Raw genomic sequence first — 16,761 nt, 5'->3', positions numbered from 1 at the left:
TTATCTCCCCCATTTTCTGCGGCTCCACACAAAGGCCGCCTTGCTGACCTTTGAGGGGCCCTATTCTCTCCCCAGTTACCCTTTTGTCCTTAATATATTTGTAAAAACCCTTTGGATTCTCCTTAACTCTATTGCCAACACTATCTCATGTCCCCTTTTTGCCCTCCTGATTTCCCTCTTAAGTATACTTCTGATTTTTTTCAGATTTCCAGCATCTGTAGTTCTTTGTTTTATATGAGGTGGTTCAGGATTTTGGCCAAACAGCAATGAAAGAACAGAGACACACATCCAAGTCAGTATAATGCATGACTGGTACAGGAACTTGGAGACAGCAGTGTTCAAGTGCAGCTGCTGCCCATTTCCTTTCGATGGAGGGATTGAATGTTTCAGGTGATGTACGAGCTATCAAATCAAACACATTACTTTGTCCTGAATGATTTCAGAACTGAACTTATCCAGATACATAGAGAGCACTTCGTCAACACAATAAAACTCCATTTTCTGTCGTACAAAGAATCATAAAATTATAGAATCACTCGTGTGGAAGCAGGTCATTCAGTCCATCAAGTCCACACCGACCCTCCAAAATGCATCCTCCCATACCCAGCCCAATACCCTATCCTTGTAACCCCCTATTGACCATGGCTAATCCACATAGCCTGCACATCTTTGAACTGCGGGAGGAAACCAAAACAGCCAGAGGAAAAACACACAGACACAGAGAATGTGCAAACTCCACACAGTTGCCAGAGTCTGGAATCAAACCCAGGTCCCTTGTGCTGTGAGGCAACAGTGCTAACCACTGAGCCACCACGGGGATTCAGAATGCGCAACACTGTAGAATGCCCAAACTCTGACTTGCTCTTGTAGCATTTGTGCGATTGGCCTAAGTAACATTTCTGATAAATGATGAAACCCTTGCATATTGATGGTAAGAATTCCACAATTATAATGCCAATGATTGTCTCACACATAGGTGGTTGATTATTGGAGGCGCTCATTGCCTGGCACTAATGCTACCTGCACTTACCCACAAGCTTAGATGTTATCCGGATATTGCTAGAGGCAGAAATAAATGGTTCCATTTCAGAGGAATTGTAAAATTTGACTGAACACTGTGCAATTATGATACAATCCCATTTCTAATCTTAGGATAGAGGAATTTCAAAGCATAGGATGTGGATGGTTAGAGGGGAGAATATGCACAAGGCGATAAAATAAAGAATGTTCAATGGAAAGCAAAAGATTATCGAGATGAATGCTACTACAGTTGTGTGCTAGGGAGGAACTTAAATACAAAGAAGAATATTTCAACGATTGAGATGTTGAGGTTGAGCAGAAAATAAAATTTGAGGGAGGAAGACAAAGATGGAAGCTTAACTCATGAGCAGTAAGTAAAATGAGATATTAATGCTGAAATCAGTTTTCATGACAGGATGCAGCAGATAGTCAAAAGATCCAAATGAATAAACTGTCTTGGTTATTTATCAATCTTCAGGAAAGGTCTGATGGACAAACAAAATAAGCTCATATTTACACATTAAATATGTAAAGCTTCTTTAGAATGTCTAAATAATAGATTACTGAACATGTTACTCTATATGGTAAAATGATATTGGCACATTGTACAACTGTATGAGACCTACTGGATTGATGCCTGAAGTACTTGTTTGTTTTGAGCCACTAGTTGGATTTGCTGACACTCCTCGTCCTGTGTTTAATTTATTCAGTACTTCATAAAGAGTGCTAATTGATTCTGCAATCAAAATACAAAAGTGGAACCAGAATTAAACTCATTGTAACTAACCAATTTAAATTCTCTATGATCAAACTTAAATTTCAACATTTCTTGGAAATTCTCCCCTTTTGAGGGCAGATCAAAACTAGGGTCCATTAATATACAATAGAAACCCAAAGACATGACCAAGATGTAATAAAAGAGTATAATGATAGGGTTAAACGAAAACCGTTGGAAATAGCTCAGATAGGAAATTTCACTTTATAAGGAGTCGTCAAATAAGCAATATCTATAATGTACTTTATTTGTTTATAAGAATTCCATTGGATTGTTTATAAAAAGGGATCAAAGAGAAAACCTGCAGCCAAATAAGAACTGCAGGTCATTCAATCATGCCTTAAAACAATTATGCTTATATGGGCAAAAATAGATGACATACAATTTCATTCATCTTAAAAATATGAACTAAACAAAGCACAATGTAATGATACCCATGTATCTGCAAAGTTTAAAAGTTATCTACAGATATGCATAAATTCAACTGCCCTGTGTTACTTATACCCAAAGAAATTAAAACAAAGATTCAGCAAGTTTTATGAATAAAGTGATCATTACAATCTGATAGTGTGCATTCATATAAAACATTGAGTTAAGAAGAGATTTGAATTAGGATAAGATGCATTGGCTAGACAAATGAGCTACCTGCTTCAGAGCTACCTCCCCAATGCAGCAACTGCTAGCACGAGTTCCTTCCAATCAGCAGAAGGAACGAATGGCATACCTAAAGCAGTAATGTTCAGCTGCACTGATACCAAAGAGACAATCACAAGACCAGCATTAATGTCAGATTGATTTGTATATTTTTTGATTTATCATCAATGCTCCGCCATATTAACTGAGCCCATACTGAAATTTCTTTATAACAGTCAAGACACGACTGAAGAAAATGTTATCTTGGTCATGTAATATTAACTGTTCTATATTAAATAGAATTTCAACATAAAACAAAGATTAACATAGAAACATAGTAATTAGGAGCAGGAGTAGGCCATTCAGCCCTTCAAGCCGACTCCACCATTCATTATGATCATGGCTTATCATCCATCTCAATAGCCTGTTCCTGCTTTTCCCCCTATCCTTTGATCCATTGAGCCCCAAGTGATATATCCAATTCCTTCTTGAAATTGTACAATGTTTTAGTGTTAATTGCTTTCTTTGGGGAATTCCCACTCTCTGGGTGAAGAAATTTCTCATCTCTGTCCTAAATGGTTTACGCCATATCCTTTCACTGTAAATCCTGGTTCTGCACACCCCACCATTAGGAACATCCTTCCTGTGTCTACCCTATCTAATCCCATGAGAAACCTATAAAATCTGAGATCTCCCCTCATTCTTCTTGATGCCGGCAAATACAATTTGAATCAATTCAACATCTCCTCACACATCAGAACTAATTTCCTAGTAATTAGTCTGATAAACCTTCACGACATTCTCGTTATAGCAAGAACACACTTCCTCAGATAAGGTGACAAAAACCCTACACTATTCCAGATGTGCCCTTACCAAGGCCCTGTACATCTGCAGCAAGACATCCCCACATTTGTATTTGAGCCTTCTCACTATGAAGACCAACATAACATTTGCCTTTTCTACTGTTTGTTGCACCTGCATGCTTACTTTCAGCGACTGGTGTAGAAGGATTTGCAGGTCTTACGGCACATTGCTCCCTCACAATTTATAACCATTTAGATAACAATCTGCATTCCTGTTTTTACTACCAAAGTGGATTCCCTCACGTTTATCCACATGATACTGCATCAGTTATGCATTTGTCCATTTATTCAGCCTGTTTAAGTCACACTGCATCATCTCTGCATCGTTCTCTCAGTTCACCTTTCCACCCAGCCTTATGTCATCTGTAAATTTGGAGTTATTACATTTCCATCATCCAACTATTATTAACATATATTGCGAATAGCTGGGGTCTTAGCACTGATCTCTGTGGTACTCCACCAGTAACCATCTGACATTCTGAAAAAAGATCCATTTATTCCTACTATTTGTTTCTTGTCTATCAACTATCCAAACTACTTTCAATCCTACGTGCTTTAATATTACACATCATTGTGTGGCATTTTGTTGGAAGCTTTCTGAAAGTCCAAATAAACCACATCCACTGGCTCCCAGTGAATGTGATGATTTTTACACTACTTTTGGATAGCCTCTCCCGTAAACCTTTCAGTTTGCTCCCAAGAGAGTTAGCATGTATAAATCCAGCCAGTGAGCTGCTCAATACACCTAGAGAACTTCCTTTCCTCTGAAGGATCACATTGAGACTACAGCTTTTCCCATTTTCCAATGGAATTTTATCCTGAATTGAGCAACTCTGTTTGACCCTGCTCCAAAAGTAATTTTGAGCTTTTTTCTCCCCCCACTAAATTCCACCTCCCACCCTATGTGGTGGTGGGCTCTCAACTGATTCTGATGCATTAGCCATATTTCTATTCCCACCACATCCCTCCCACCAATGATCAGCATAAGCTTCCCCTTCTTCGCACTACCCACCCCACTAGTCTCTGTATTCAGATCACCCTCCTGCATTCTACCACCCGAGTGTGATGTAACTGTTAAATAAATTTCCTCTTCTCTCCTCTTAACCTTTTGAAAGTACTGTTCCTTGGTGACACTCTGGTCGACTCTTCAATCACCCCCAACATTACCTGCCCTTCACATAGATTTTTTCGATGCAGGTGCAGCAAGCAGTAGAAAAGGAAAATGGTATGTTGGCCTCCATACTGAGAGGACTCAAATACAAATGTGCAGATGTCTTGCTGCAGATGAACACAAGTTAGCAGTTCCTCCATCCTCATTGTCCAAGGATCTAAAAGCTGCTCCCAGGTGAAGCAAAGATTTTAGCGGACTTCTTCAATTTCTAAACTGATTATGCAGCCTTCATTACATTGGAGACACCAGACCAAGATTCCTTCACAGTAGAAGGCACAAAAAGCATTTGAGAAACAGTTAAGCAATAAAAACGAAAAACAGAGGCAGGAACTTAAATCAATAACTGGGAAAAAAAACTAGGAAAACCAGTAGGACTAATTCAGAAAAATGCCCTGAACTGATGGCCTCTATTTTCATCTCATGAACATCTCAAAATTGGACAAACCTACAAAACTCTAAAGGGAGAGACAGGATCAATGCAGGTTAAATGTTTCCCCTGACTGAGGAGTTTAAAATCAACTGGAACAATTCGATAAAAATGAGGTGCCATTAGGTCCAAGATGAGGAAAAATTATTTTACATAGTGGTTCTGATCCACTGAATTCACCAATACACTGAGGGCAATGGAGAGTCAGGGAGTTTCAGGGGAATGGCAGGACATGGTTGGCACAACCACTGGTGAGTCAGAGGTTCAGTTTAACAGTTACTCAGGATTTAGACCTGGTTTTTAATTCCTCTAACCTTTCCTGGACATCTATTAAGCTTAAGTGAGTCAGTAGCACCAAGGTTCTCCATACTTAGAGAGCTTTCTTGAACACTTACATATGCAGGGGAATTACCCACTGGAATTCTGAATTTCTCAAATAATTCCCTCGGAGTCAGCTGCAATTCAGGGAAATCTGCATGGTTCTGATATGCAACCCCAGTCTATGCTGCTGAAACAATTATCTAGTGATTGGAATATTTGGGCTAAGGTCAGTATTACTGGGCCATTTTCAGGTTCGTAAACTAAATCTTGGATAACTGCAAGGATTAAAGTGGGATCTCAACTATGAATAATCTATATTAAGTCAGTGAAGGGATAGAGTATATTTGTTGATGAAAGGAAGATGGATAGAAAAACAAGTTATGAGAAAGGGCATAAGAAATATAGGTAGGTTCAGTGAGTGGGCAAAAATTGACAGAGTAGAATGTGAGAAAATTAGATATTGCTTACTTCAATGAAAAGAATAAAACAGCAGATCAAGGTGTCCTTTGTATGTGAATCACAAGTAGTTAACATATAGCAATTAATTAAGAAGGCAAACAAAATGTTAGTTTTTATTGTAAGAGAGATGGAGTACAATTGCAGGGACATCTTGCTACAGCTCGGCAGGTCATTGGCAAAACCTAGAATGCTGTGCGCAATTTTAGGCTTTTTACTTAAGGAATGATAAACTTGCATTGACAGCAGCTCAAAGAAGGCTCACTTGGCTGATTCTTGGGATAAAGTTGTAATCTTAGAAGGCTAGTGAAATAACCCCACAGGCCAGATTCCTGTCATCAAGCCATCCTTTATTTACACATGCGCAGTACTTGACACTGGTCTGGCTTCCTCAGTGCTAGCAATCAGTGAACAGAACTTCTGACACTCATGTTTATATCTATTAGCCAAGCTCCCTGATTGGACCATGTTAACAGCCCTGATGTGATAACTCATACTCTATGAGGTCCACTTTGCTGACCTTTGTCACAATCACCACATCCCTTCCCCTACCCCTCCTGTCCCCTTCCTAAATCCAGGCACACAGGCCTGGTCTTTTTCTTTTCCTGGGGCACTTTCGCACCGGGTGTGGTTCCTCCAACTTAGCCACGGATACGGGTGGTGTGTACTGGACCATAGTTCATTTCTTGCCCAGAGTATCTCAAAAGAAATTCATCCTCTTCTTCAGACAATAAATGTATTGAGACTGTGACATCCACCATGTTCATCTCAGACTCTGGGGTTTCTTCAATGCTTGATGGAGAGAGAACTCTCAGGTTCTAACAGCATTTCTAGAAGGACCGGGTATATTTTACTTCTGTCCATTTGAGAATTTGTAGCTTTCATGTGGGCCACATGCTTCTTCGGAACAGCGTCTAGTTTAATGACTTAAAGTCTTTTTACTTTCTCTTTGTCTGTAATGTACAAAATAATTTCTGACAGCTACTCTGTTCCCTTTTTGATTATTTTCCAATTATTAAACTTGCCTTCTCTCTTCCCACCCTCTATTCTCCTCACCACACTTTCTCGTTAAAAATCCTCACAACAGTTATTTATACTTTTTACTACAACCTGGCTCAGGTGGAATCACTTCCAAAATAAAATTCTTTCCTATTCTAGTATAAGTGCTAATGTCAATAAAATTAGGCTCCTCTTTTCCACCGCCTTCCTTGCGCCACGTATTCATCTCCATATTCTGTGTTTCACTGTGCTAAATTTGATGTGGCTTGATTGATAATAGATTTCAATCAAAATATTCTCATTTTGGTTTTGGCCTGTGCAGATAATTAAACTGTATGGTGTAAAAACTGAACCTTTAAAATTTTTCTTTACTCATATTTGTGGTCTGGAAAAGATTGTTTTAAAACCAAGGACTGTGGAAGGAACTGCTGCGTTTTTCTAAACTAGTTCCTCACTGTGAATTGCAAGCAGTGAGAAAAGTCAGATAAGATGGTGCAGCATCAGAATGTGTGCACACAAAGACATCTGATCAGGAACAAGTAGCTGATTGGTTGCTGCAATTGTAACCAATTGTGGATGCAAAGGATTATCAGCCTGACAATACTTCCACTGGTTCCTGAACAGCCAAACAATTTGTGGATGTGAACGATAAAGGGCGGAGATTTTCCAGATAGGAAGAAACTGGGTCTCTCACACTTTCTTATGCAGCAAAGTAACTCAAACCGGAAACTAGTCAGCTTTCTCTCCTATATTTGGTGTAAACTGATAACTCTAACCAGTGACTGAAAGACTGAACAATTAACGTGTAAATCCCTGTGAACCCTCATTCTCCTACTTACTTGGATTACATTATTCGTTCAGGTCAACCCCATTGTGATCCTGTACATCTGTGAGAGGTGAGCGATATTTATAGTAAAATGCTCAGACGCTTCATACCCTCCTTTATTTTGTACTCTAGCTCAATGTCTCCAATCTCTCTCTGAATCACCTACTGCAAATGTGATTTATCTTTCTTTATGTACTCATTTACAATAAGCACTAAAACACTGGACAAAATGTTAAGTAATTACTGCGTCAAGCTTGTGCATGAAACACAAAGTTAGCAACCAGGTACAGCAGGTAATCAGGAGGGTTAATGGAATTAGATAAGATTCCCAACAGTGTGGAAACAGGTCCTTCGGCCCAACAAGTCCACACCAACCCTCTGAAGAGTGACCTACCCAGATCCATTTCCCTCTGACTAATGCACCTAACACTGTGGGCAATTTAGAATGGCCAATTCACCTGACCTGCACATCTCTGGATTGTGGGAAGAAACCGGAGCACCTGGAGGAAACCCTCCTTGCCCACGCAGACACGGGGAGAATGTGCAAACTCCACACGGACAGTTCCCCAAGGCTGGAATCGAACCTGGGTCCCTGGTGCTGTGAAGCAGCAGTGCTAACCACTGAGCCACTGTGCCCCACCCTAATCTTGGCTCTTATTTCAAGGGGGTTTCAGTATTAGAATAAGGAAGTCTTACTGCAACTGTACAAGCCAAAGGTAAGACCACATCTGGAACTTTGAGAGCAGTTATGTTGCCTTATTTAAGGAATGATATTATTTAATTGGAATGATCTGTGGTATGGAGGTGTTGTCTTATGAGCAAAGGCTAAACAAGTTAGGCCTCAACTCATTGCAGTTTAGAAGAATGAGAAGTGATCTTATTTAAATATACAGGATTCTCAAAATAATTGCTGAGAGGATATTTCCCCTTATGGGAGAGTCTATGGGACCAAAGGACATGGTCTCAGAATAAAGAGGTGCTAATTTATGACTGAATTCAGGGAGAATTTATTCTCTCTGAGGGCCGAGAGTCTTTTGAACCTCTTGCCACACAAGTTTTGGGTCAGAAATCTTGTGTATATTTAAGGATAGGAGAGACAGATTGTTAATTAGTGGGGGGAATAAGGGTTATGGGGAAAGGGCAGGAAAGTGGATGTGAGAAATGTCAGATCAGCTATGATACTATTGAATAATAGAGCAGATCAAGGGGCCATACAGCCTGCTACTGTTCCTTATGGTCTAAGCTTACACAAACAGCTACAAATAATGAAACAAATAAAAAGCAGACTTCCCCCACCCCACCTTTGCTCCTGTAATTTAATTCCAACTCATCAAATTCAAATGTTCATGACTCATTTTGTTACAGCAACTCTGTCAAATATTCTCTAAAATTCACAATTGGTTCTAACACTTCAACGTTAAGGGCTCCACTTTTCAGTTTTTTAACAGCATCAAGCAATACCATTCCTTATCTTAGCAACATTATTAATAGCATATAATTTCAGATCTATTCTCAGACAATTCTGAACATTTTCAGAATTCACAAATTACCAACTTGGTATAATCTCCACTAAAAAAATTACCTTTGTTGCTTTTAGGTTTAGTAGCATTCTCAAAGTCACAAATTTGGTCCCAGCTGTCACGAACTGCCTCAGGTGTCATTTGTTGATCTTTCTGCCTTACTGTAGCACCCAATGTTCGCTCCCAACGCACTGACAAAAATAAGATGCAGTCATAGAGTTAATGAGTCACAATAGAAATTATATTAATTGTTTTCAAGACTAAGATTATAAGGTTTAAAAAAAGCATTGTTTGAAATTCAGAATCCATTTCCATACAATTGTCAATAACAATAGTTGACCAAGCAACTAAAAAAAGCCTAAAAATGCAAAAGGATTCAATTAAAATTCTAAATAAGCCGAGCGTTCAAGTATGTTGCTGATATTAGGATTCAAATACATCACTTGGTTGAAACAACTTAACATAAATACATTAATTATAAAGCCAGTCTTGCAAAATAAATAAAGTTCACTGAATGCATCACTGCTCAACACTAAATTAATTTGGCCCTTGCCACACTACATTTTCATGGAGTTGGAGAGACTGCATGGAAGATTGAAAGCGCCTCAAATTGCAGATTCTCAGCAGTAGCTTTCAAGATTGCGGGTTGGTTCATGTTAAGAGCCTGCACTTACACTTCCCCAACCTGGCTGGCTCCTTTGCAGGCATCTGCAGGTCCTTGTATCTCTCAATTTTCATGTATGCAAACCTGTTTTTCAAATATCCATGGCTCAGGACACCCAGGATGTGCCAAGATTAATAGTCTAAATATGGTAATCTTTTGAAATGCAAGTTCAAATGCTTTTATACATGCATCCTGCGCTGAGTTACGCCACCCCGCCACCTGTCCCACATGGTTCCCAATAGGTCATATGCCTAGTTTGACCCCCACTATAATGTGCCTTGTAGCTTTCATGTCAAGACATAGCCTTCTGCCAACTTCCCATGTCAAGCTATAGCACTTCCATGTCTTTCATCCGCAATACAGCAACAATGAACCTAAGAGCTCAATAGATATGTAGGTTTGTGCTTTAATTAACCATTCAGAGCTTCTCATTGTTTAAAAAAACCTGCCTTATACTGTTAGCCATAAGTGTCAATCACTCAGACACTTCAAAATATCAATGACAAAAACAACTACTTGAAGGTCTCTATCCTAGGTGAATAAATATTGTACAATTAAAAAAGAAAATTCGAAAATTGGAACTATCAATCAATCATATTCTTCCCTGGGGCGTAACAGTTTCAACACTAATGGATGTTTAGGCTCATAATCTAGAATGCCTAGTGAGGGTATTATTGGCCTGTTGTAAAAATGACTTTTTTGCTCCCATTTTTTAAACCATTCTGCTGTCATTATAACTTTCACACTATGTACGGAGGGTGTGTGGTTAAGCAAATGCCATAGCTTGGCAACAGGAGGGCAGGGGCAGGGGGCGCGGGGACACAGCTAAATATGGAGATATTATGAGCAGAGAGTGTGAATGGGATTAGAGATTATCATGCGGGGGTGGGGGGAATATGATGGGATGAGTGAAGGACACAGTTTGCCATGGGATGCACGGGGTCATTGGAAGGTTAGATGCACGTGGCATGGGAAGAGTGCAAGAGCTCATGGATGTGGGAAATGAGAGCTGCAAGACTTTACATTTCTCTGTATAATTGAGACAACGTCCCACAGCATCAAGGTAATTCACATAAACATCTCACTTCAACACTCTTCAACCTGTAGCTGCTTCTGAAATTTTTCCTAGGTTAGCCCACATCACTGCACTGAAAATCTAATCTATGTGGACACTTCCTATCCCTTCTGGCACTTGAGAGTTTTCATGACTCCCGCTAATCACCTCAAAAAGAAAATTCAGCCAACTAAGACTATATAAACATTCACAAAATATACTCTGGGTGGGAGATATCAACGTCCATCTGCAACATGGCTCGGCAGCACTACTGATCGCACTGGTCAGGTCACAAAGAACATAGCTGCTAGACTGGGTCTGCGGCAGGTGGTGAAGGAACCAACAAGTGGGAAAAACATACTTGACCTCATCCTTACCAATCTCAAGATACATCTGTCCATGGCAGAATTGTACGACTAACCACCAGACAGTCCTTGTGGAGACAATATCTTGCTTTCACATTAAGAATAACCTCCATCATGTCGTGTGGCACTATCACCATGCTAAATGAAAGAGACTTCAAATAGATCCAGCAACACAAGACTGGGCATTCATGAGGTGTTGTGGGCCATTACAGCAGACCTGTGCTCCAGCACAATCTGCAACCTCATGGCCAGGTAGATCCCCCACTCAACCGTTGCCATCAAGTCAGGGGACAAACTTTGCTTCAATGCAAAGTGTCAACCTGATAAAGCTACCAAACAGGACTACTTGCGTACATAACAGCATAAGCAGCAAGTGGTGGACAGAGTTTAGCAATCCCACAACCTATGGATCAGATCTAAGCTCTGCAGTTCTGCCACATCCAGTTGTGAATGGTGATGGGCAATTAAACAATTCACTGAAGGTGCTACAAATATCCCCCTTCTCAATGATGGAAGAGCCCAACCCCACAGGCACTGGATACTGCACAGGATATAGGCTGTGACAACACTCAGGGCAATAGTAATGAAGACTTGTGCCCCTGAACTTGCTGCTCCCCCAGCCAAGCTTTTCCAGTACTGTTACAACATTAGCATTCAGCCAACAATGTAGAAAATTGTCCAGGTAAGTCCTGTATCCAAAATGTAGAACAAATCCAACCAGTTTATCAGTCTATTCTTGATTATCAATAATATGATTGAAGCTATCATCAATCGTGCTATTAAGTAGTACCTGCTCACTGATGCCCAGTTTGGGTTCAATGTGGGACATTGCTCCTGATTGTATTGGTTCAAACATGGACAAAGAAAAATAAACTCCAGAGGTGAGGCAAACGTGACAGCCCTTGACATCGAGGCCGAGTGTGCCATTAAGGAGCCCAAGCAAAAGTGCAGTCAAAGGGAATCAGTGGGCAAAAGTTTCATTGATTACAGTCAAACCTGGCATGCAGGAAGATGGTTGTGATTGTTGGAGGTCAGTCATGCCAGCTCCAAGACATCTCTGCAGGAGTTCCTCAGGGTAGTGTCCTCATCCCAAGCATCCTTAGCTGCTTCATTAACTACTTTCCCTACATCATAGTTCAGAATGGGGATGTTCACCAACAATTGCACAATGTTCAGGACCATTTTCAACTCCTGAAGTACTGATGCATTCCATGTTCAAATGCAACAAATGGACAATATCGGCATTTGGGCTGACAGTGGCAAGCAACACTCACTCCACATAATTCCAGGCAACGACCATTTCTGATAACTGACAATCTAACCACCACATCTTGGTATTCAATGGTATTACCATCACTAAATCCCCGGCTATCAACATCCTGTGGGTTACCATTGACCAGAAACTCAACTGGACTTGCCATATAAATACAGTAGCTACAAGAGCAGATCAGAGGATAGGAATACTGTGAGTAGCTCACCTCCTGAAACCCCAAAGCCAGTCCATCATCAGTAAGGCACAAGTTAGAAGTATGACAGAATACACCCCACTTGCCTGGATGGGCGTAACTCCAACAAAACTCAAACTTGAGACCATCCAAGACAAAGCAGCCCACTTGATTGGCACCACATCCACAAGCACTCACTCCCTCCACCACCAATGCTCAGTAGCAGCAGAATTTGTGGGCGGCACGGTGGCACAGTGGTTAGCCAGAGACCCGGGTTCAATTCCCGCCTCAGGCGACCGACTGTGTGGAGTTTGCACGTTCTCCCCGTGTCTGCGTGGATTTTCTCCGGGTGCTCCGGTTTCCTCCCACAGTCCAAAAGATGTGCAGGTCAGGTGAATTGGCCATGCTAAATTGCCCGTAGTGTTAGGTAAGGGGTAAATGTAGGGGTATGGGTGGGTTGCGCTTCGGCGGAGCGGTGTGGACTTGTTGGGCTGAAGGGCCTGTTTCCATACTGTAATTAATCTAATCTAATTGCAGAAATTCACCAGAGATCCTTAGACAGCACCTTCTAAACTTACAACACCTTCCATTTAGAAGGACAAGTGCAGCAGATACATAGCAACACCACTACCTGCAAGTTACCCTACAAGCCAATCCTGGAATTCCCTCCCTAATGGTATTGTAGATCTATCTACAGCACGTAGACTGCAGCAGTTCAAGATGTAGCTCACCACCATTCTCAAAGGCAACTAGGGACTGGCAATAAATGCTGACCAGTTCATGTCCCATTAAGTAATAGAAAAAAAATTCTTACAAAAGAATCTCCATTTATAAACTTCTTAATTATCCTATAAATTTGTCTCAGTCTAAAGCATTCTTGCCTCAGAAGCAAGAGACTTTTGCATCAAACTTCGCTCAGACTACAGCACTTCATCTAACCCAACATTTCAATTTACTACTGAAGCAATGTTGCTTGTGGAGTTGATGTCAAACCAAGATGCCAACTGTCTGTTACAATGGACACAAAGGAACTCCTGATAACTTCTAAAAGTAGCAAGATGCCTGCATCCTTGCCAACGTTTTACTGAGCAGCACCGCATTGATTGTTCGAGTGTTCATGCTAAACAAGTATTGGAAATCACATTTTCTTACAAAACAGTGAATAAACTTGAGATTTCACAGGAGTCAAAATGCTTTGCAATGAAACATGAAGTTATGCAAATGATTACTTTCCTTCTCAACATTTTTAAAAATTACATTTCTCTCAAAGCTCATCATAGCTAGAAGTCCCTATCGAAGAAACTGGAATATGGAAATTGCACATCAAAAGCTGATCTTTCATATCCTCTCTTCCAACTGTTTGCTATGAGCAGTGGAGAACCTTGCACTATTTAAGATAAACTTTGTGAACTGACAGAGAAAGCCAACTATGACTGATTTCCTTTTCTTGTAACATGGTAAACTAAATGGAAACTATTGCCTAAAAAACATATTTAATGATCCAGGAGCTAGATTAAGATAAATATTAAATCTTAAATATCATAGATCAAAAAACATGAATGAAATTTCATTCCTCTTAGGACTAATAACCAGAAATATATTTAGATTTTTCTACAAGAACACAAGAAAGACAAACAGAAGCAGATCATTCAGCCTTTCAATCCCACTCATAGCTGATGTACTTCAACTCAATTGTCCTGCAGGATCCCACAATTCCTTGAGCTTCTATTATGTTGCAAACTATTGATCTCAGTCTTGCACCTGCTGGCAAAAGAACCTCTGCAGCCCCCAGGGCAGAGAATTTCCAAGTGAAGATATTCTTCCTCATCCCAGTCCTAAATGGCCTGCCCTTTTATGCTGAGATTGTGTCCTCTGGTTCTAGAATCATTCCCCGCCCCCACCCACCACACAAGCCAGAAGAAACACTCTTCAAACAACTCACCTGTTAATGCTTGCAAAAATTTTATGTTTGAATAAGATCGCCTCTCATTTTCCTAAACATCAGAGAAAATTATCATCATACATTTAATCTTTCCTCATAAGGCAATTCCTACATCTCAAGAATTAGTTTGATGAATCTCTGTGGAACTCTTTCTCCAGCAAGTTAACTTCCCTTGGGTTAAAGAGACTAAACTATACACAATACATTAAGCATGGTCTTTACCAAAGTGCTATATAATTTCACCAATACATCATTATACTGATGCTAAAATCCTTTTATAATAAAGATTATTAGACTTATTTGCTTGCTCTACCTGTCTATTAACTTTCAGTAACTCATGAGCAAGGATACCAAAGTCCTTTGAAGTTCAACATTCCCAGCCTCTCGCCATTTAAGGAATACATTTCTGTTTCCTCCTACCAAGATTGATAACATCATAGTTTTCCGCAATGCATTCCATCTCCCACATTTTTGTCCATGCTTTATCTCTCTCAATCTCCTCGAAGCGCCTTTGCATCTTCCTCACATCTTACACTCCCAATGGTTTTGTCATATCTGCCAACTTGGAAATATTGTAGTTAATCAATCATATGTATTGGGAATAGTTGGGACTCAAATACTGATCCTAATCACAATCTACTAACCTGAAAATGGCCTATTTATTTTGACCATCTTTCATTCATTAACAATTTTCAGTCTATGCCAATATTCTTCCTAATCCCACGTGCTTTATTTTAGTTTACCGACATCTAATGTGGGACGTTATAAAAATTTAAATATACCACATTCATTCATTGCACCTTCTTTATTCTGATAGTTACAGCTCCAATCTGCAAAAGGTATATCAAGCACGATTTCGCTTTCATAGATTTACACATATTCTGCTCAATCCCACTATTAACATCCAAGTGTCCCTGTTAACATATTCATTATGTGGATTCCAGAATTTTCCCAGTGACTGAATAATGGCTTTTAAGTCTATAACTCCCTTTCATTAAGAATGAGGACAAAACTTCGAACAATAAAATCTAGAATCAAATGAAACCTCAAATGTCCAAGATTACCACAGGAACTAAGATGGGATAAGGCCATTCAGCTTTTATAGTCCAGAAGAAAATAAAACATGGCAATTGACAACAGCACAGAAGAAGGGCTTATGCCCGAATAGTCGATTCTCCTGCTCCTTGGATGCTGCCTGACCTGCTGCGCTTTTCCAGCAACACATTTTCAGCTCTGATCTCCAGCATCTGCAGTCCTCACTTTCTCCTCGAACAGCACAGAAAACACAAACACAAAAAACAAGAACTTGAGAAAGCCATTAGACCTTTTGTGTCTACTCTGCTATTCAGAATGGTCATCACTGATCATCTTATTCAGGACCAGTTCCCATTTTCTCCCCAAACCTTTTGATGCTTGTGCCCTAAGAACTATATCTAATTCTGTCTTCAAAACATTCAATGTTTTGTTCTCAACTGTTTCCTGTAGCCAAGAATTCCACAGTGTTATCACCCTAGCTTGCTTCTCCACCTCCCCCCCCTCCCAACCCTCAGAGGCGTGCGTACACACACACACCCCTTATGTATTCACTGTTTGATGATAGTTGTCAAAATGACTGTCTTAATCTTTAAGTTTCAGAATACGGTAGCTGGAGGCTGTGAAATGGAGGCATGGTTTGTCTTTCCTCGACAGATGAGCCAGAAAGGCAACTCTCTTGTAATTGTAGCTGCTTGGAAAATCTGGCATAAAATTTTGATTTCCAGTTCACAGTGTAGCTTTTAACCAGTTGTTTCTGCTTGTTTTAAGAATGTGTTTTTTTAGTCATTATTTTGAATTCATTAAGGAAGCTTGGTGTGTATTTGTTTTGTTCTGGATAGTAGTAGAAAAGAGTGGAATTGATCATTTGAGTTATTGAATCATCAAATTTATAGTAATGGTAAGACTGATAGTGTAGGCTTGATTATGGGCACATTTCTCCCATCACAGTCATCATAGTATTTGTGGTTAGCAAGATACATTAATGGATTGGCTGTAGGTATGTTAACATGTAATTTTTTTTTTTAAATGTCTTCTTGCATATTTGAATTACCTGAATACTTAATGAAAAGTTTGTATATACTAAAAACTTATTACGTGACAGAGGGTGAAGGGAGTTGGGGGAAGAGAGAAAGCTAACGTGTCAAATATCAATATCAACATATTAGTGTCTGTCCTACAAATAGATATGGGTTCATCAAAATAACAGGCTAATGTTAGATTCTGCTGTTTCTAATAAAAAAATGT

General features: G+C 39.9%; 1 protein-coding gene across 1 annotated transcript in view; it reads right to left on the bottom strand.

Moving 5' to 3' along the window:
• Positions 1-16,761, bottom strand: part of hsd17b4 (hydroxysteroid (17-beta) dehydrogenase 4) — a 134,171-nt gene that overhangs the window by 77,898 nt on the left and 39,512 nt on the right. Inside the window, exons 11-12 of the mRNA XM_043711513.1 lie at positions 9,074-9,202; positions 1,647-1,756 (exon numbers count right to left, since the gene is read on the bottom strand). Coding sequence (XP_043567448.1) covers positions 1,647-1,756; positions 9,074-9,202 — 239 coding nt within the window. The remainder of the gene's footprint in view (positions 1-1,646; positions 1,757-9,073; positions 9,203-16,761) is intronic.

The sequence above is a fragment of the Chiloscyllium plagiosum genome, chromosome 2, assembly GCF_004010195.1.
Source record: "Chiloscyllium plagiosum isolate BGI_BamShark_2017 chromosome 2, ASM401019v2, whole genome shotgun sequence".
Classification (NCBI taxonomy): domain Eukaryota; kingdom Metazoa; phylum Chordata; class Chondrichthyes; order Orectolobiformes; family Hemiscylliidae; genus Chiloscyllium; species Chiloscyllium plagiosum.
Note: the sequence above shows the minus strand (reverse complement) of the source record. Positions and strands in the feature narration are given on the sequence as shown.